The sequence below is a fragment of the Scyliorhinus torazame genome, chromosome 6, assembly GCF_047496885.1.
Source record: "Scyliorhinus torazame isolate Kashiwa2021f chromosome 6, sScyTor2.1, whole genome shotgun sequence".
NCBI classification, from domain to species: domain Eukaryota; kingdom Metazoa; phylum Chordata; class Chondrichthyes; order Carcharhiniformes; family Scyliorhinidae; genus Scyliorhinus; species Scyliorhinus torazame.
This window is the reverse complement of record NC_092712.1, coordinates 294,353,322-294,372,710: the sequence shown is the minus strand read 5'-3', so window position 1 is coordinate 294,372,710 and position 19,389 is coordinate 294,353,322. Positions and strand designations below refer to the sequence as shown.

At 55.3% G+C, this 19,389-nt stretch overlaps 1 protein-coding gene across 1 annotated transcript in view; it reads right to left on the bottom strand.

Annotated features, from left to right (window-relative positions):
* The window catches only part of LOC140425514 (sodium/hydrogen exchanger 3-like), a 175,929-nt gene extending 156,938 nt beyond the window's left edge, over positions 1-18,991 (bottom strand). Inside the window, exon 1 of the mRNA XM_072509879.1 lies at positions 18,723-18,991. Coding sequence (XP_072365980.1) covers positions 18,723-18,972 — 250 coding nt within the window. The 5' untranslated portion in view covers positions 18,973-18,991. The remainder of the gene's footprint in view (positions 1-18,722) is intronic.
* Positions 18,992-19,389: the final 398 nt, after the last annotated feature.

Sequence of the window (19,389 nt, the reverse complement as noted above, 5' to 3'; positions counted from 1 at the left end):
CGGCGCCGTGAGACAGCAGTGCTAACCACTGTGCCACCGTGCTGCCCTTCTGCCTCCTTTCTCAATCCTGTGTTTTACCCAAGATCCTTATTCCATTCCTGTTATCGCTTGTGTTGTAAGACGTAAAAATTATTAAATTTAAAAATTCAGGTGGTATTGCAGCCACGCAACAGAGTACAGAGTAACTAGCATTTTATCTCTTTGCAGTTTTTGGGGTGTTGTGCATTATTTGGTTGAAAGCGAAACATAATACAGGTGACACTTCCATCTTTCAACAAGTTAAAATGATTCATCTTTAAATATTTGAACCAATCCAGATTTTTCTACCTATTTAGACAACCATGACGAGCGAGCTCGTATTTACATAGCACCCTCCAAGTCCTCAGTTCATCCCAATGAATCACATTTGAAGTGGAGGCACTGTTTTACAGGCATTTATGGTGATGTATTTTCAAAGAAAAAGGTCCCAAAAGCAGCAAAGATATAGACAACCAATTAAAGTTGTTTCCAATGTTAACTGAAGGTTAGATACTGACCTAGACACTTGGGAGGACTCCCCGGCTGTTCTTTGGATGGTGTTGTGGAATCTTTTACAGACACCTGCAAGACGGTGTGTCAGCTCCAGACCATGTGCTTAGGTTCCATGACCTCCGATTGATTCAGAGGTGAGGATGCTGTCACTGAGCCAAGATCTCATTTGAACCGCCACACCACCCAAGATAGCATTAAAATCCACAGAAGTTTCAAGCTTGTTTTTCTCGGTTTATAAAGTCACCCGAATCCAGAGATCAAATAACCTCCTCCCAACTGGTTTCAGGGCATCTTTTTTTCTTCTTTTTTTTATAAATTTAGAGCTCCCAATTCATGTTTTCCAATTAAGGGACAAATTCGCGTGGCTAATCCACCTACCCTGCACATTTTTGGGTTACATAGAATTTACAGTGCAGAAGGCGGCCATTCGGCCCATCGAGTCTACACCGGCTCTTGGAAAGAGCACCCTACCCAAGGTCAACACCTCCACCCTATCCCCATAGCACAGTAACCCCACCCAACACTAAGGGCAATTTTGGACACTAAGGGCAATTTATCATGGCCAATCCACCTAACCTGCACATCTTTGGACTGTGGGAGGAAAACGGAGCACCCGGAGGAAACCCACGCACACACTGGGAGGATGCTATGCTACCAGGTTGTGGGGGCGAAACCCACGCAAACACGGGGAGAATGTGCAAACTCCACACAGACAGTGACCCAGAGCCGGGATCGAACCTGGGACCTCGGCGCCATGAGGCAGCAGTGCTATCCACTGCGCCACCGTGCTGCCCTTGGTTTCAGGGCATCTAATCGTACTATTGTAGGCGAGACAGTTTATTGAGACAGATATTGTGCAGTGACAGGGCCAGATGCTTGCGACATCTCTTTACACTAGTGCAATAAAAACAGAAAATGCTGGAAAGGTTTGGCAGGTCTGGCAGCATTTGCAGAGTGAGAACCAGAGTTAATGTTTCCAGTCTGAAGAACAGTTAACTCTGTTTCTCTCTTCACAGATGCTGTCGGGCCTGCTTGAGTTTTTCCAGCATTTTCTGTTTTTATTTCAGATTTCCAGCACCCTTTGTATTTTGCTTTCATCTTTATACCTAATTCTTTGATGTGCAAAACTCCCTTAAAGAATATCCATTTGCTAAGGCAGCAAAAAACCATCAGAACTTGCAAAATGTTATTCCTGCGTGTGTTTGCATGTTATTTTGTTCCCTGGGGTGCAGGAAGTAATTTTTTTTTTTTTTTTTTAAATGTCACCACCCACCCCCATTTCAATTTGCTCTTCCCCATATGGTCCAATGGCACTCTGGTACCTCACTTCAGTCTCTATTCTTCACTCATCACTTTGCTACCAGCACCATTCTATTCTGCACTGGTGAGCAACAACACAGAGACACAATTCTAATCTTCCCCGAGTGCCTCACAAACAATTTCTAGCATGGAGCACTGACTAGGCACTTGGCGGTACGAAACCAGGTTGAATTGGTCCGCTGTCCCTGCACAAGCAGTAGAATACCCTAATCCACCACATCAGGCAAAATTAGCTGATTCACCACAGGGGGTCAGATCTACACCAGGCTATGGATTCTATCAGCTGAAGCATTGGGCTAGTTGCAAGGCAGGGGAAATAAGTAAAAGTGCTCCAATTAGTACGTTGAATTGAAATCAATTTCAATTTGAGATCAATTGAGTCAATCCCACTGAATTGATGCCAAAATGTTGTAAATGATTTAAAATTCAAGGATTTCTGGCTCCACAAAGCAGAATAAATAATGGAAAAGATCATGGGCGTCATTCTCCGACCCCCCGCCGGGTCGGAGAATGGCCGTTGGCCGCCGTGAATCCCGCCCCCGCCGAAGTCTCCGAAGGGAGAAAAGTCGGCGGGGCGTTAATGGCGCCGCTGCCGCGGAGAATGTCACGGGTCTGCGCAAGGCAGCCGATTTTCGGCCTGCCGATATTCTCCCTTCCGGATGGGCCGAAGTCCCGTCGACGTGATGACCGTACACGTCGACGTCAATCAAACCTCCTTTTCATCGGCGTGACCCGGTGCTCCAGGCTCACGCCGACCAGCGAGGAGGTGAGTGACGGCCTGGGGGGTTGGCTCTGGGCAGGAAATGGCGTGGCCGCAGACTGATTGCGTGAGGAGAGGTGTGTCTCGGCTTGTGTGTGTGTGCGGCGGGGGGGGGGGGGGGGGGGGGGGTGGTTAGAGTAGGCTGGGCTCCGGGGGAGTGCCGGGAGGGGGTCCGTGCCGGGGTGGAGGTTGGGGTTGTGGAGGGGGTCCGTGCCGGGGTGGAGGTTGGGGGGGGTCCGTGCTGGGGTGGAGGTTGGGGAGGGGGTCCGTGCCGGGGTGGAGGTTGGGGGGGGTCCGTGCTGGGGTGGAGGTTGGGGGTTGGGGAGGGGGTCCGTGCCGGGGTGGAGGTTGGGGGGGGGTCCGTGCTGGGGTGGAGGTTGGGGGTTGGGGAGGGGGTCCGTGCCGGGGTGGAGGGGGGTCCGTGCCGGGGTGGAGGGGGGTCCGTGCTGGGGTGGAGGTTGGGGGGGGGTCCGTGCTGGGGTGGAGGTTGGGGGTTGGGGAGGGAGTCCGTGCCGGGGTGGAGGTTGGGGGTTGGGGAGGGGGTCCGTGCCGGGGTGGAGGTTGGGGGGGGGGGTCCGTGCCGGGGTGGAGGTTGGGGAGGGGGTCCGTGCCGGGGTGGAGGTTGGGGAGGGGGTCCGTGCCGGGGTGGAGGTTGGGGGGAGGGGGTCCGTGCTGGGGTGGAGGTTGGGGAGGGGTTCGTGCTGGGGTGGAGGTTGGGGATGGGGTCCGTGCCGGGGTGGAGGTTGGGGGGGGGGTCCGTGCTGGGGTGGAGGTTGGGGAGGGGGTCCGTGCCGGGGTGGAGGTTGGGGAGGGGGTCCGTGCCGGGGTGGAGGTTGGGGGTTGGGGAGGGGGTCCGTGCCGGGGTGGAGGTTGGGGGGGGGGGGGGTCCGTGCTGGGGTGGAGGTTGGGGGTTGGGGAGGGGGTCTGGGGTGGAGGTTGGGGGTTGGGGAGGGGGTCCGTGCCGGGGTGGAGGTTGGGGGGGGTCCGTGCTGGGGTGGAGGTTGGGGGTTGGGGAGGGGGTCCGTGCCGGGGTGGAGGTTGGGGGGGGGGTCCGTGCCGGGGTGGAGGTTGGGGGGGGTCCGTGCTGGGTTGGAGTTTGGGGGGTTGGGGAGGGGGTCCGTGCCGGGGTGGAGGTTGGGGGGGGTCCGTGCTGGGGTGGAGGTTGGGGAGGGGGTCCGTGCCGGGGTGGAGGTTGGGGTTGGGGGTTGGGGAGGGGGTCCGTGCCGGGGTGGAGGTTGGGGTTGGGGGTTGGGGGGGGGGTCCGTGCCGGGGTGGAGGTTGGGGGGGGTCCGTGCCAGGGTGGGTGATGGGAGGGCAAATGAGTTGGTCCACCTGGCCAGGTGCCAGCCTCCAACAGTTGGACCCATGCGGTCCATGCCACCTGGCTGGGGGGAGGAGGGGATATGGGCAATGATGACATGTCGTCGTTCCCCTCCCCCCCACCAGGCCGTCATGTTTTCAGACCATCCAGCGATGTTGGCCGCCGTGGTGGCAGCCGCTCATGTCTATGTTGCCCTGGATGAGGAGGAGGAGGAGCGTGCCAGAGAGGCGGCGCAGGCTGCCGCAGAGGGGCAGGCGGCAGCCGCCCAGGCTGGAGGGACACCTGACCGACAGGACGAGGAGGGGGAGGAGGACGTCGTGGCCCCACGGCAACGGAGGCACCCGAGGGCGCCCCGTGTGTACCGGCCCCGGCAGTCATACCAGGACCTCCCGGACCGGGAATGCAGGAGGAGACTCCGGATGAGCCGGGAAACCGTGGCACACATCTGCCACCTGCTGGCACACCTGTCACCACGTGGCACTGGCGGGGGACACCCTCTCCCCGTGTCCGTCAAGGTTACGGTGGCCCTGAACTTTTATGCAACGGGGTCATTCCAGGCACCGAGTGGGGACCTGTCCGGCATATCGCAGACATCGGTGCATCCGGGCAGTGACAGATGCCCTTTATGCCATGGCGCACCGCTACATCCGCTTCCCCGTGGACCGGGCCAGCCAAGATGCCCGGGCCGTGGGCTTCTCTGCCGTTGCCGGGTTCCCCATGGTCCAGGACGCGATCGATGGGATGCACGTCGCCGTGTGGCCACATGCAGAGAACAGGGCCGTGTTCACTAATAGGAAGGGGACCTATTCAATGAACGTGCAGGTGGTCTGCGACCACCGCATGATGATCCTGCACGTCTGCGCCCGTCACCCAGGCAGTGTACACGACTCATTCGTGTTGTCGCGGTCATCCATCCCCGGCATGTACGAGGGACGCCATCCCTGGCTGAGGGGCCGGTTGCTGGGCGACAGGGGCTACCCATTGCGATCGTGGCTGATGACGCCTATACGGAGGCCACGCAATGAGGCGGAGAACCGCTACAATGATGCCCATGTAGCGACAAGGGGAGTGATCGAGAGGTGCTTTGGCGTGCTGAAGATGCGTTTCAGGTGCCTGGACCTCTCTGGGGGCGCCCTCCAGTATCGGTCAGATAGGGTCGGCCGCATCATTGTGGTGTGCTGCGTCCTGCACAACATAGCCCAGCAGAGGGGCGATGTGCCGCAGGCAGAGGAGGGCGGAGTGGAGGAGCAGCAGGAAGAGGCCCAGTCCTCCCCAGATGAGGCGGATGGGGGCAATGGTCAGGGCAGACGGGGTAGACACAGGCGGGTGGCTGTCCACCGTTACCGGCTGGCCCAGCGGGCACGGGACAGACTGATAGACGCCCGCTTCACTGACTAGATGGGCGTGGGAATCGGGTAGTATGGCCACAGACCGCACACCATGACAACAGCCGACCACCCACACCCCCCACCCATCCACCCACCCAGCACCCTCACCCCCCTCCCCAACCCCACACACCCCACCCGCATGCACACCACCCCCCCACCCCCAATTGCCGATCCACCGGCGGCACAACGGGCCGGGCTCACCCAGTTGCGGGTGGACGCGTGTCTATCGCAGGCCATGGAGGATGATGACAACCCGCCTCCGATGAGCTCCTGGCTCTACATCGTTGGACTATGTCTGACCCATGGCCACAGTACCACCATCCACCCGGACCATCCCTGCATGCGGCTGTGACACTGCAGCGCACGGTCCCGTCCTCTGCCCGGGGGATGTTGATGGCGGCCCAGGGGGAAGGGGGCAGACTCACCTGGGGCTGAGGTAAGACCACCCCTCACACACACACTTGCGCTCAACGTACATGACACGCCCACACACTTTGGACAGAGCACAAAGGCAGCTTCGGTAGGTGTAACATTGACTTTAATAACCAAAGGAGTTCATGCATGTGCCCTAGCCCCTAAAACTCATCTGTGCCCTGCACCCGTGCCAACTTACTCAGTGTCTAATTGTTTGGCCTTACGGGCCCTTTGACTACGTCTACGTGGTTCCCCAGACGGTACAGCAGAACTGGAGGTGGACTCCTGTGATTCCTGCCCTCTGGCACCGAATCCCTTTGGCGGCCGTTTCCTGAGGCGTCCTGGCCTAGATGGGCCAGGCTGCGGCCCGGGCGACTGGGATGGCGAGCTGCCAGCCTGTCCTGCCCGTTGCCCACCCGATGCACCTGGGACGGAAGGGGGGGGGAGTCCGAGGTGTCGCGGTGTACCGGGACCTCCCCTACAGAGGGAGCCGGGACGGACCACACCACCTCCTCCTCCCTCGGGGTGCCCGATGGCCCCCAGGCCTCTACATGGGTGGGGGATGCGAACGGACTGGCCATCCGACGCGCCCCCGACATCTGGCGCTGCCAGTCCTGGAGGCCCGTGCTGGTATCGACAGGGGTCTGCAGGTTTGCAGCCATGGAGCCCAGGGGGTTGTCGAACCCTGTCTGCGACAGTGCGACGCCAGCTCGCACATGGCCACTGGCGCCGATGCCCTGCTGAGACTGGGCCATGGCCTGCAGAGACTGGGCCATGGCCTGCAGAGACTGGGCTATGGCCTGCTAAGACTGGGCCATGGCCTGCTGAGACTGGGCCATGGCCTGCTGAGACTGGGCTATGGCGTTGAGCGCCTCTGCCATCTGGCGCTGGCACTGGCTCATGGCCTCCTGTGAGAGGGCAGCCATTTCCTGGGCCACAGACGCCGCCTGCACGGAAGGCCCCAGGCCTCGCAAACCGTTCCCCATGTCTGACACCGTCGCACCCGTTGCCTCCACCGCGGACGCCACCCGTGCGGTGTCAGCCTGGGTGGCACGCATGACCGGGACCACTCCCAGCTCCTGGACGCGGGTGGACTCCTCCACCTGCGACCGCAGCCGCCGCAAGCCACCCGTCACCCTATTCACTCGTCTCCGTGTCGGTGGTTGCATCGGATCTATGTGTGGGTGTGGTAACTGCAGGAACCCGGGATCCATCTGGGCGGCAGATGTTCGCTTGGCCTGGGCTGCCCTCCGACCGCCCGGTCCCTCTGCTGCTCCTACCTCCACCTGCTGTACCGGGACGGCTGTGTTGTGCGCACCAGTGAGTGTACCAGACGCCTCATCACTAAAGTGCCCAACCGTGGTGAGTGTTTCTGCGATGGTGGAGGGTGTTGGTGACAGCAGTGGCGTTGTGTCGTGCTCTTCGTCCCACTCTGAGTCCATGGTACTTTGGGGTGGGGGTTCGTCTCCACCCATCCACTCTGAGTCACTGTCCGGTATTTCGTCTTCCCGGGTAGGGGTGTCCTGGGTAGTGCTGTCCCGGGTAGTGCTGTCCCGGGTAGTGCTGTCCCGGGTAGTGCTGTCCCGGGTAGTGCTGTCCTGGGTAGTGATGTCCCGGGTAGGGGTGTCCTGGATAGTGGTGTCCTGGGTAGTGGTGTCCTGGCTCGGATGTGACGGGGGCCTGTGGCTGCCCCCCTCGTCGCTGGGTGGTCGCTCCCGCACGTGACGGGGGTGTCGTCTCCCTGTTGCTCCAGGTCTCTCCGTCTCCCGTGGTGTGCGAGGGGCATCCTGCGGGCGTCGCATGCTGGAGGGTGCGGGTCTCTCCGTCTCCTGTGGTCTCCGAGGGGCATCCTGCGGGCGGTCTGCATCTGCGGGGATGGGTGCCTGGACGTTTGGTCCTGCGATACACAATGAAGCATGTATGGTTAGACATCAGGCAGTGATCAGGTGATACGGGGAGGGGGATATAGGGGAGGGGGGATATGGGGACGGGCTGTTGGTGGCTCACTTGCTCGTGGGGCCCCGACCTCTGCATCAGCAACCTCCCGGTCCTCAGGTCCGCCAGCCAGTTCCAGGGCCCTTTCCTCGTGTACGGTCAGTGGCCTCTCATCAGCGGGCCCTCCTCCAGTCCTCACATGCTCCCTATTGTTGTGTGCGCGCTTCTCCTGTGGGGGGGGGGGGGGGGGGCGGTGGCAGGGGTAAAAGGCAACATGTTAGGCAGGTATATGAATGCACGCCATCGGTTGCGCGTGCATTGCAGAGGTTAAGTTTAGGGCTGGATTCACTTGGGGATATGGGGGAGGGGGGGGATATGGGGGAGGGGGGGGATATGGGGGAGGGGGGGATATGGGGGATATGGGGATGGGGGGGGATATGGGGGAGGGGGGGATATGGGGATGGGGGGGGATATGGGGAGGCTCACCCTGCCTGCTCTGACGAGGTCGTTCACCTTCTTGTGGCACTGGGTGCCTGTCCGTGGTGTTAGGGCCACAGCGGTGACGGCCTCTGCCACCTCCCTCCACAGACGCCGGCTGTGGCGTGGGGCAACTCTGCGGCCGTGCCCGGGATACAGGGCGTCCCTCCTCTGCTCCACCGCGTCCAGGAGCGCCTCCACATTGCGTGACTCGAACCTCGGGGCTGAGCGACGGCCAGCCATCAAGTCGGGTGTTGCGGTCGGGTGTTGCGGTCGGGTGGGGGGGAGCTGCGCGGCCTTATGAGCCGTCACGCCGTGCAGCGCGTATGACGCTGCATGGCGTGAACCACTGCGCAAGCGCGGATCCCGTTACATCGCTGCTAGCCCATTTCGGGCCGCAGACTATCGGCCCATTTTTATGACGTGACGCAAGTGGGATTTGCGCCGTTTTTTGCGCCGATAACGGAGAATTTCGCCCCATGTTTGCATTTTAGAACAGTAGATGTTTTAATTTATTCTCCGCGCCTCAATGCCGAAATCAGGGGCGAAATTCTCCGGAAACGGCGCGATGTCCGCCGACTGGCGCCCAAAACGGCGCAAATCAGACGGGCATCGCGCCGCCCCAAAGGTGCGGAATGCTCCGCATCTTTGGGGGCCGAACCCCAAACTTAAGGGGCTAGGTCGGCGCCGGACGAATTTCTGCCCCGCCAGCTGGCGGGAAAGGCCTTTGGTGCCCCGCCAGCTGGCGCAGAAATGACATCTCCGGGCGGCGCATGCGCAGGAGCGTCAGCAGCTGCTGACGGCATTCCCGCGCATGCGCAGTGGAGGGAGTCTCTTCTGCCTCCGCCATGGTGGAGACCGTGGCGGAGGCGGAAGGGAAAGTGTGCCCCCACGGCACAGGCCCAGCCCGCGGATCGGTGGGCCCCGATCCGCGCCCCCGGAGCCCGCCCGCGCCGCCTTGTCCCACCGGTAAGGTAGGTGGTTTAATTTACACTGGTGGGACAGGCATTTTAGCGGCGGGACTTCGGCCCATCCGGGCCGGAGAATCGCACAGGGGGGGGGGGGCCCGCCAACCGGTGCGACGCGATTCCCACCCCCACCGAATATCCGGTGCCGGAGACTTCGGCAACTGGCGGGGGCAGGATTCACGCCCGCCCCCGGCGATTCTCCGACCCGGCGGGGGGTTGGAGAATCTCGCCCCAGGTCCTCCGCCGGGGCAGAGAATCCATTTCCACACATGGAATCGGGATCGGCGCCGGTTCCTTGATTCTCCGGCCCCCGAAAAGCAGCATACCCGGGAAGTACGGCACGTATCTCCCAACTGCGGCCATTGCCAGAGGCCCGCCCTGCCCCCGACCGGCCGAAGTCCCGACGGCGTATTTCTAACATGGTCCCAGCCGTTCAGGAAACTCACGAGGCAGCTGCGGACTCAGTCTGCGGCCGTCATGGTCGGGGCAGGCTGATCGGAGGGCAGCGGGGGCCTCAGGGTGTACTGGGCCTTTTTCGTGCGGGCGGTTCGGGTCGGGCGTGCGGCCGATCAGGGGCACGCTTTCCGCGGTCCTGATCCACGGTCTGAGTCCGCCATGGAGCACAGCGCGGCCTCTGACCCGGAAGTGCGGGGGACCCTATCGGCAAGCTTCACGACGAGTCATTTTTCACAACGGCATGGGGACATAGTCTCTGAAACGGAGAATCCAGCCCCAGTTATTTTGGGTTGTTATCCTCGGAATTTAAATCTAGCTCGAAACTTGCCCCATATCATTTAGCTGTGAAACCTTTTTGCAATTGAGGTCAACCTATTATCTAGGTTGTTCCCATGGTAAGCCAGTGATGCAGATGAGAGAGAGAGAGGGACAGGATCTTTAAATACGGGAAGAAGAGCAGACAGAACTTCAAGGGTCTTCTCCAATCACCTCAACTCTATCTTATCAACAGTTTACAGACTTAAGAATACCTGGGCCCATATTTCTCTTTTTGGGTTATCGTCATTTTACCACAGGAAGCTGATCCCAAAGTGTTTATTCTTCAGGTCTTCAGTGTGGGCAGTGGAGTGCTGCAGAGTGGGAGAGAACATATCCTGGACTGGAATGCAACAGTAAACTGCAGCATATGGAAAGGTGTAATGGACAACTATATACAGAAATTTCCTGTTTGAATCTAATTGGTCAGTAATCTACCCCCAACCCACAACACTAAAATCACACTCACCAAAAATCACAAATGGCATTCTTTACAATTGTAATCACAGAGCATTATCTCTCCTTGACCTCCACGACCTCACTGTGGTTAACCATACCACTTTCCAATGCAATGGTAATGTCCTCGCCTGGTTCCACTCTTGCCTATCCTTTCATAGCTATTAAGACCCAGGAAGCCAAGCAGTAAGGTGAACATTGTTTTATTTATGGTCACAGAAAGTCTGCCTATGGCTGCAAATATATTTACAGAGTACAGTCCTGTTGGTACAACCAACATGGCGGTCCCTGTCTGGGCCGGCCTTTATATTGAATTCTTATGAGCCCCAGTTAGGTGGGTCTCTGCCTACTAGGGGCAATTTAATATTCCATGAGTCCCATGAGGAGATCAATCAGGGTATCCCCGTGGGCCTCGTGGGGGTTATCACAATAGCCATATCACACCCATCTATGTCTTTTTGCAACTGTGCATACCACAATTAATTCCCAAGAATCAGTCCTTTCCCGAGTATGCATGTTGTTCCTTGGCGACATCATGGAACCAGGTTGCACATGTGCACAGGAGACACCCAGTGCTCACATACCTATCTCATGTCGAGTCTTGTGATCCACAATTTCCTCCACCTAAACATTTAAGATAGACAGCTTATTCGTCATCCCCAACCACAAGCTCAGTACTTTTGCCAATGAATCAATCCCGATCTTACACCATCTCAGATTGTTTTCACACATGCCATCCTATTTGCCCAATACCTGGGCTCCCAGCCGCATATCCTCGCCATCACAAATGGCTGCCTCAGTAACTCTATTCGCCAATGCCCCAACACTGCTGAAACCCTCATTTCTACGTTTTTCCCCTCCAGATTCGGATACTCCAAAGTTTTCCTGACCAACCTCTCAACTTCCACCCTCCATACATCGATCAGTTCATAAAACACGGATGATTTAGATTCCACTCGCTCAATCCTCCAAGACCAAAAACTTTAAATTCACATCCTGCTGTTCAAAAATTACTTACCAGTTTCCCACAAGAAATCGTGACTGGCGCCGGTTTCACGATTCTCTACCCCCCCCCCCCCCCCCCACTCACTATCCCACCCCCCCCCCCCCCCCCCCCCGAAATGCGGCATGCTCAGGGAGTACACCGCGCTGATTATCCCCGCCTCAGGCCATTGCCTGAGGCCTGCCCCGATATTCTCCGTCCCCGATTGGCCGAATTCCCAATGGCGTGGACCACTCATGGTCCCACCATGCGTGCTACCCACGTGGAGGCTGTGGACTCAGTCCGGTGCCGCCACAGTCAGGGGAGGGCCGATCGGAAGGCGAATGGGGCCTCAATCGGGACTGTTTTTTTTGTGCAGGCGGTCTGGGTCGGGCGAACGGCCGATCGGGGGCACTATTTCCGCGGTCCAGGTCCACGGTCTGAGTCCGCCATGGAGCACGGCGCGGCGGCTAGAGACCACCGCCCTGCGCGGCTTCTGACCCGGAAGTGCAGGGGGCCGTACCGCCACCTGGAGCTGCGAGCTCCACAACAGCTGCCTGCTAGCCCCCTGCAAGGCTGTGAATCTGTGGCCTTTTGATGCCAGTTTTCCTGGCATAAAAGACCAGAGTTTTCATAACGACATGGGGAGAATCCAGCCCAAGGTCTCACTCTGATGCATCGGCCTCAAACTTTAGCTCTGTTTCTCTCTCTCTGCAGATATTTGCTGAGCATTTTTCCCTGTTTTTTATTTTAGATTTCCAGCATCTGCAGTATTTTGCCTTTTGTTCAAAACTGTACTGCATGATCTTGTGCCTCTATCACAAAGCATCTTCACCCTCATCAAGACATTGATCATACTTCCGGTCCCTTCTCCCAGCAGCGCTTCGTGGAGCTCAGCGATTCTTTGTTTTTTAATAATGCCTCTGTCATGATATGCACCCAGGTACATAATGAGATACAGACAGGCAGCGACAGACACCCAGTACAGCCAATCAACACACAGGACAGAACACAACCAATCACCAGGCAGAACACTAGAGGGTGGTCTCCCACTATAAAACACACGAGGCATCAGCTCTCTGCCTCTTTCCACTGGTGACAACTGTAGTGACAATCAGGGTGTATATATCAGTCAGCACCTTCTACACGTGGCTCAGAGCTAGTCTGGTCTAGTTAGTTACAACAAGCACGCTTAGATTAGTAGAGTGTCAAACCCACAGCGAACTGTGTGCACTGCTTAACAAGTTCAATAAAGTGTACTGAACGATCATCACAGTTTGGAGTCTACTTTCAAGTACAACTGCATCCAGTTGCAGTCCGTGTTACCCCAGGGTGAATAACACGACATGGTACCAGTAGTCTACTTCCTCTAAGTGGCTTACCTCGAGTGATTCTGTGACAACCAGCAAGTGCCTTCCAATGGCATGGAGAAGATCCAGGCCCCTACACAGCTAGGGATCTCCGGCAATCTCGGCGCCAACTGGCGGGTCTTCAAGCAAAGGTTCCTTCTCTACATTGAGGCCTCAGGCCACGAGGATGCGTCCGATGCCAGAAAAATCGCGCCGCTCCTATCAACTGCGGGGGACCAAGCCATCCAGATTTTCAACTCGTCTAATTTTACCGACAGCCAGGACAAGACCAAATTCAAGACCATTTTAGAGACATTTGACAGTCACTGTGAAGTCGAAACAAATGAGAGCTTTGAGCACTAGCTCTTCCAGCAACGCCCTCAGGGTGAGGATGAACCTTTCCAATCCTTTCTAACTCATGTCCATATATTAGCGCAGTCCTGCAATTATGGTGACACCGCTGATTCCATCATCAGGGATCAGATCGTGTTTGGGTGCACTCCGATTCCTTGCGGAAGCAACTCCTCAAAATTCAGCGCATGACCCTGCCAGTCGCAATCGAGACGTGTATAGTGCATGAGCATGCGAGAAATCGGTACTCCAGTCTCAAATCGGCAGAATACGAAAAACTTGCCTCCAACGAGGCAGAGAGTGTACAGACCATTGCCCGGATGCAGCGCCTCAGTACCGATGATAGCGGCCATTTCGCGCGCTTTTCCCGGGGCACCATGCATGCGCAGCACGAACAGGACAACGAAGCGGACGAAAACCAAACTGCGCAGGTGCGAACGTCGGCTGACCGCACTGCGCATGTGCGACAACACACGGAGCGTAACAACGTCAACGTCATGACGTGTCTGAACTGCGGCACCGCCCATTTAAAGCGGCAATGCCCTGCAAAATGCAGGCGATGTTTAAATTGCGGGAAGCCTGGACATTATGCAGCCTTGTGCAGGTCTGCACCGCCAGTCAAGGGCCAGCGATCCCAATTTCAACGCAAGCGCGTTCCATGTGTACAACAAGGTTTACTGGATTCTGATCCTGGTAGCACTACGGATCCAGAGGACGACTGCCTGGAGTCCCCCTATCGTCTGGGCATCATCACTACATGTGAGGATGCCTCCTCAAGTTCAGCAAGACGCCTATCTCTCCTCAATGTGGATTCAGCGGACGAATGGCGTGCTGTCATACACGTAAATCAATGCAGCATATAGTTCAAGCTGGACACTGGTGCTTCTACCAATCTCATCTCTCAAGCTGATTTTGACCGCATTAAAAAGCAACCCAAAATTCTTCCGCCAGCCTGCCAGCTCCTCGATTATAATGGCAATGCTATAACTGCACTAGGATCTTGTCATCTATTCGTCTCCAACAAGACCATCATTGCCACACTGCGATTCGAAATCGTCAAGCCTGACAAGGCATCCCTGCTCGGTGCCCATGCATGCAAGCTACTCAACCTCGTACAGCAAGTCCATGCCATGTCTTGTTCCAATGTGGATCTTCAGGCTGACATCCTTGCTCAATATCCAGATGTGTTTGATGGAATGGGTACTCTGCCATACTGCTACAAGACCCTACTCAGGCCTGATGCCACGCCTGTAATCCATGCACCATGCTGGGTGCCGGCTCCTCTGAAAGAGCGTTTAAAGGCACAGCTACAGGAGCTCCAAGACCAGGGCATAATCTCCGAAGTGACGGAACCGACTGACAGGGTCAGCTCGATGGTCTGTGTGAAGAAGCCCTCAGGAGAGTTGCGGATATGCATAGATCCCAAATATCTTAACCAGAACATAATGCGGGAAAACTACCCGATTCCGAAACCGGAGGAACTGACCAGCGAGATGGCACATGTGAAAATTCTTCACGAAGCTAGATGCATCACATGGTTTCTGGCAGATAAAACTGGACGAGTCCAGCAGGAAGCTCTGCACGTTCAATACACCATTTGGCAGGTACTGTTATAACAGTGTGCCGTTCGCCATTGTCTCAGCCTCTGAAATCTTCCACAGGATCATGGAGCAGATGATGGAGGGCATTGAGTGCGTGCGTGTCTACGTAGATGATGTAATCATATGGTCCACGACCCCCGAGGAACACATATCTCATCTTAAACAAGTCTTTCGACGTGTCCATGCAAACGGCCTCAAGCTGAACAAGGCCAAGTGCTCCTTTGGCATGTCATCCATCAAGTTCTTGGGTGACTAGATTTCCCAGCAGGGTGTGTGACCAGATTCGGACACGGTCAAGGCCATTAACACCATGAAGACAAGAAGGCGGTACTACGCTTCCTCGGAATGGTGAGCTTCTTGGGAAAATTCATTCCTAACATGGCCTCACACACCACAGCTCTCAGGCTTCTGGTGAAGAAGCCCACTGCATTCCAGTGGCTACACACATCAAGCCGAGAGGCTCGAGCTCAAAGCAAAGCTCACCACTGCTCCGGTACTAGCGTTTTTTGACCCGGACAGGGAAACAAAAATCTCCACGGACGCAAGCCAGGATGTCATTAGTGCGGTGCTCCTCCAGAGGGATGACTCCTCATCCTGGGCTCCTGTTGCTTATGGGTCAAGGGCCATGACTCCTACTGAACAGAGGTACGCCCAAATAGTAAAAGAGGGCCTGGGGCTCCTAATCGGCATTGTAAAGTTCCATGACTACATATGCAGTCGACCAACCTTCAGTGGAGACTGACCACAGACCCTTGGTCCATATCATTCATAAGGACTTGAATGACATGGCTCCCAGGCTTCAGCACATTCTCCTTCGACTCCGAAGGTACGATTTTGAGTTAGTATACACAACAGGCAAGGAGCTGATAATTGCGGATGCCCTGTCCCGCTCCATCACCTCGCCCTGTGAACAGGTTGACTTCATCCGCCACATTGAGGCACAGGTGCAGCTGTGTGCCAACAACATCCCGGCCTCAGATGAAAGAGTGATCAGCATTCGTGAAGAGGCTGCCAAAGACCCTCTTCTGCAGCGTGTAATGCACCACCTTGCAAATGGCTGGCAAAAAGGGCAATGCCCTCAGTTCTTTAATGTGAAGGACGACCGGACAGGCGTCGCGGGGATCCTCCTCAAGCTAGATCCTATTGTTATTCCTCACAGTCTGCAGAGCTTAGTGCTCAAACAAATCCACAAGGGACACCTAGGTGTCGAAAAGTGTAGGCGCAGGGCCCGGCAGGCTGTCTATTGGCCTGGAATCAGCCAGGACATATCCAACATGGTCCTCAATTGTGCGACCTGCCAGCGTTTCCAGCCTGCTCAGGCAAAAGAAACACTCCAGCAACACAAGATCGTGACCTCTCCGTGGTCCAAGGTGGGAATCGACCTTTTTCACGCCAATGGGCGTGACTATGTGCTCATCATAGATTACTTCTCAAATTACCCGGAAGTTGTGAAGCTGTCAGACCTCACTTCAAGGACAGTCATCAAGGCCTGCAAGGAGACATTTGCCAGGTATTCCACTCACTGTCATGAGTGAAAATGGTCCCTGCTTCCACAGCCAAGAGTGGTCCAATTTCGCCAAGTCGTACCAATTCAACCACATCAACTCAAGCCCACACTACCCGCAGTCCAACGGGAAGGTCGAGAAAGGGGTCCATATAGTGAAACAACTGCCCTGCAAGGCTGCGGACTCTGCTTCTGACTTCAACCTTGCGCTGTTGGCGTACAGGGCAACCCCTCTGTCCACCGGTATATCTCCGGCTCAACCCCTCATGAATAGAGACCTATGAACGACTATTCCGGCCATACACGTACCAGACCTGGATCACCTCCCAGTGCTGCAAAAGGTGCAGCAACTCAGGAACTGGCAGAAGCTGACGTACGATGCTCATGCTACCGATTTGCCTGTGCTATCTCCGGAAGATGTTGTTCGGATCAAGCTACCTGATGGAGGCTGGTCAGCTCCAGCTGTTGTTGTTTGACAGGCTGCTCCCAGATCATTTGTAGTTCGTATGGCTGATGGCTCCATTGTCAGGCGCAGCAGAAGGGCACTGCGCAAAGTTGCCTGCCCACCACCAGGTCTTACTTTTCCAGATGTTGTTGTGCCTCCTCCGGACACCTCGCACCATGAGGCCACCAATCTGGCAGCAATCCCGCCTGTCAAGGCGCCATCGCCCCCACCTCCACCTCTCAGGCGGTCGACAAGGATCCGACGCAAGCCCAAAGATTGGACTTATAGACATTTATCTTGTAAATTTTGTTCTGAATCAGCATACTAGACACCTCTCATGTATCTATTCATCCACTCGCCATTTAATGTAAATAGTCATACATGTAAATACAGTCGCATATGCTCCAAGCAACCAACATTTCTTTTTGAAAAAGGGGGGATATCATGATATGCACTCATGTACATGAGATATAGACAGGCAGTGACAGACACCCAGTACAGCCAATCAACACACAGGACAGAACACAACCAATCACCAGGCAGAACACTAGATGGTGGTCTCCCACTATAAAACACACGAGGCATCAGCTCTCTGCCTCTTTCCACTGGTGACAACTGTAGTGACAGTCAGGGTGTATATATCAGTCAGCACCTTCTGCATGTGGCTCAGAGCTAGTCTGGTCTAGTTAGTTACAACAAGCACGCTTAGATTAGTAGAGTGTCAAACCCACAGCGAACTGTGTGCACTGCTTAACAAGTTCAATAAAGCGTATTGAACCAACATCACAGTTTGGAGTCTACTTTCAAGTACAACTGCATCCAGTTGCAGTCCGTGTTACCCCAGGGTGAATAACACGACTACCTCTGAAGCACTCAGGGTCCCTCCCCCCCCCCCCCCCAAGCTTAGTGCTAAATCTCCCTTACTCCATCTCTCAGTATATTCCAAAGTGTTTCAAATCATTACATTGCACAGCAGACAATTGCTCTCGTTGGCAGTCAACAATGGTGCTGCAAACAATAGTCAGGGGAGTGAAATAACCTACTTTTGATGAGATTGTTCGAGGGAAGAATGTTGTGCAAATCGCCAAAGAGAATTTCCCCGCTCTTCTGATAAATGCCATTCGATGTTAGATATCCATTTAAGTAGCTGGATTGGACGTTGATTTCCAACCTCATCCAAAGGCTTATGGTCAACTCCCCTCGAGATTTAGAAATTCGCAGGTATTTAAAAAAAAGAGAATTTCCAAACACACCTGGAATCTAACCCAACCAATGCCAAACTCGGAATCAAGGGCGCGTCCCCAGTCTCCTTGCCTGCACAAATCAAATTAACTCACTTCCGCCATACTTCACACTTCACAGTCTCAATCTCGGTTGCTATGCCAACAGGGGCAATAGCATTGACAACCTGATGGGAAATTGGAATAATTGGAACCAGGGGCTGTCTTCGCTTTCCCTTATTAATTGTTCAGGAACATTACTGAACGGTGGATGTCTCTCTTGCTGCAAACTGTTTGGGTCAAGGAATCATTGATTCCAGGCACCGTCAACTCAAACTGTTACAATCAGAAGTATTGGCAAATAGCTTTGGTTTATTTAATCGACATTTCCTTTCTACCTCTGCAGAGCAAAAAAAAACAAGGACACCTCCAAATATTCTTGCGAGTGAGGAGTCCAGTCAATGTCAGCCCCTGCAGCATCTTGCAGAAATTCAACATTTGAATGGGTAGAACTGGTGTTAAAATAAAACTCTAATTTTCACATGCAGGGGAGTGGAATCCGCAAGGAATTCGAAACCGCCAAATCGCACAAGAACCATTGCCCAGCTGATCGTAGAGTAGGTCAACGTTTTAAAGCGACACAGATTTCACAAACCCTCTGTTTGTGGGCAGTTTCCCCACACACACCCCTCCCAAATGCCCCATTCCCTCTCTGAATTCTCCTCCAGGCAGCCGGGCGATGCACCTTTTTTTGAGCTCTGCCAGCATCAGATGGACTATCCATGACAGCAAAAAGATTCACGTTAAGAGAAAGCTCATGCATATTCCCAGTTCCAGCAATAACCCAGCTGGTATCTTTATTTTCCGGCTCGGCAGAAACAATCATCTGTGGGACTTGTGTGCAACCTCCCTCCCCATCGTTCACTCACCTGCCTGTCCCAGGCTGGCCACTAAGATCCACAGTGCTAAGACATAGGGAGCTTGGACCTGCTCCCACCGCAAGGAGACGATGTGAAAGCCAGGCTGGGGGTCTCCCGTCTCGTTGCCCCAGCGAGAGTCGCCGTGCTCGGTGTGGCTGTCCTGCTCCGCCGTGTTCCCGGCCACCGGGCAGCAGAGGAGCAGAGCCAGCGCTGTCAGCAAGGCGCTTCTGGCCACACAGCCGCTCCTATCTCTGCCCATCTTCTCGGTGTGAGTGGTGCCTGCCTCTGACCAAATCCCGATTGAAACCGATTCCAGGTACTCAAACTCCCCTCCCAGCCGTCCTATTTATAAACCCACCCAGCCCAATTAAAGGTGAGGGAGAGAGTCAACTTGCAGATCTTCCTAAAACATCAGGGGAGGAGGAGGCAAGGGGGAGGCTTGCATTTTCACACTTTGTCACCCATCTCCAGCATCTTTCTTTTTGCTATACTGAACTACAAAATTAAACAATTCGTGTCACAAGCTGTCACCAATTAGCCTGCAGACTGTTCCTGCTCCAGTCTTTCCTCGCATGTATTTTCTTTCTCCCCCGGGTGCTTTTAATTTAACAAAAGAGACAACTAACTGCTTTTATTGAGGGGAGCTCTTCATGATTTTCGTCTGACAATTGTCCAA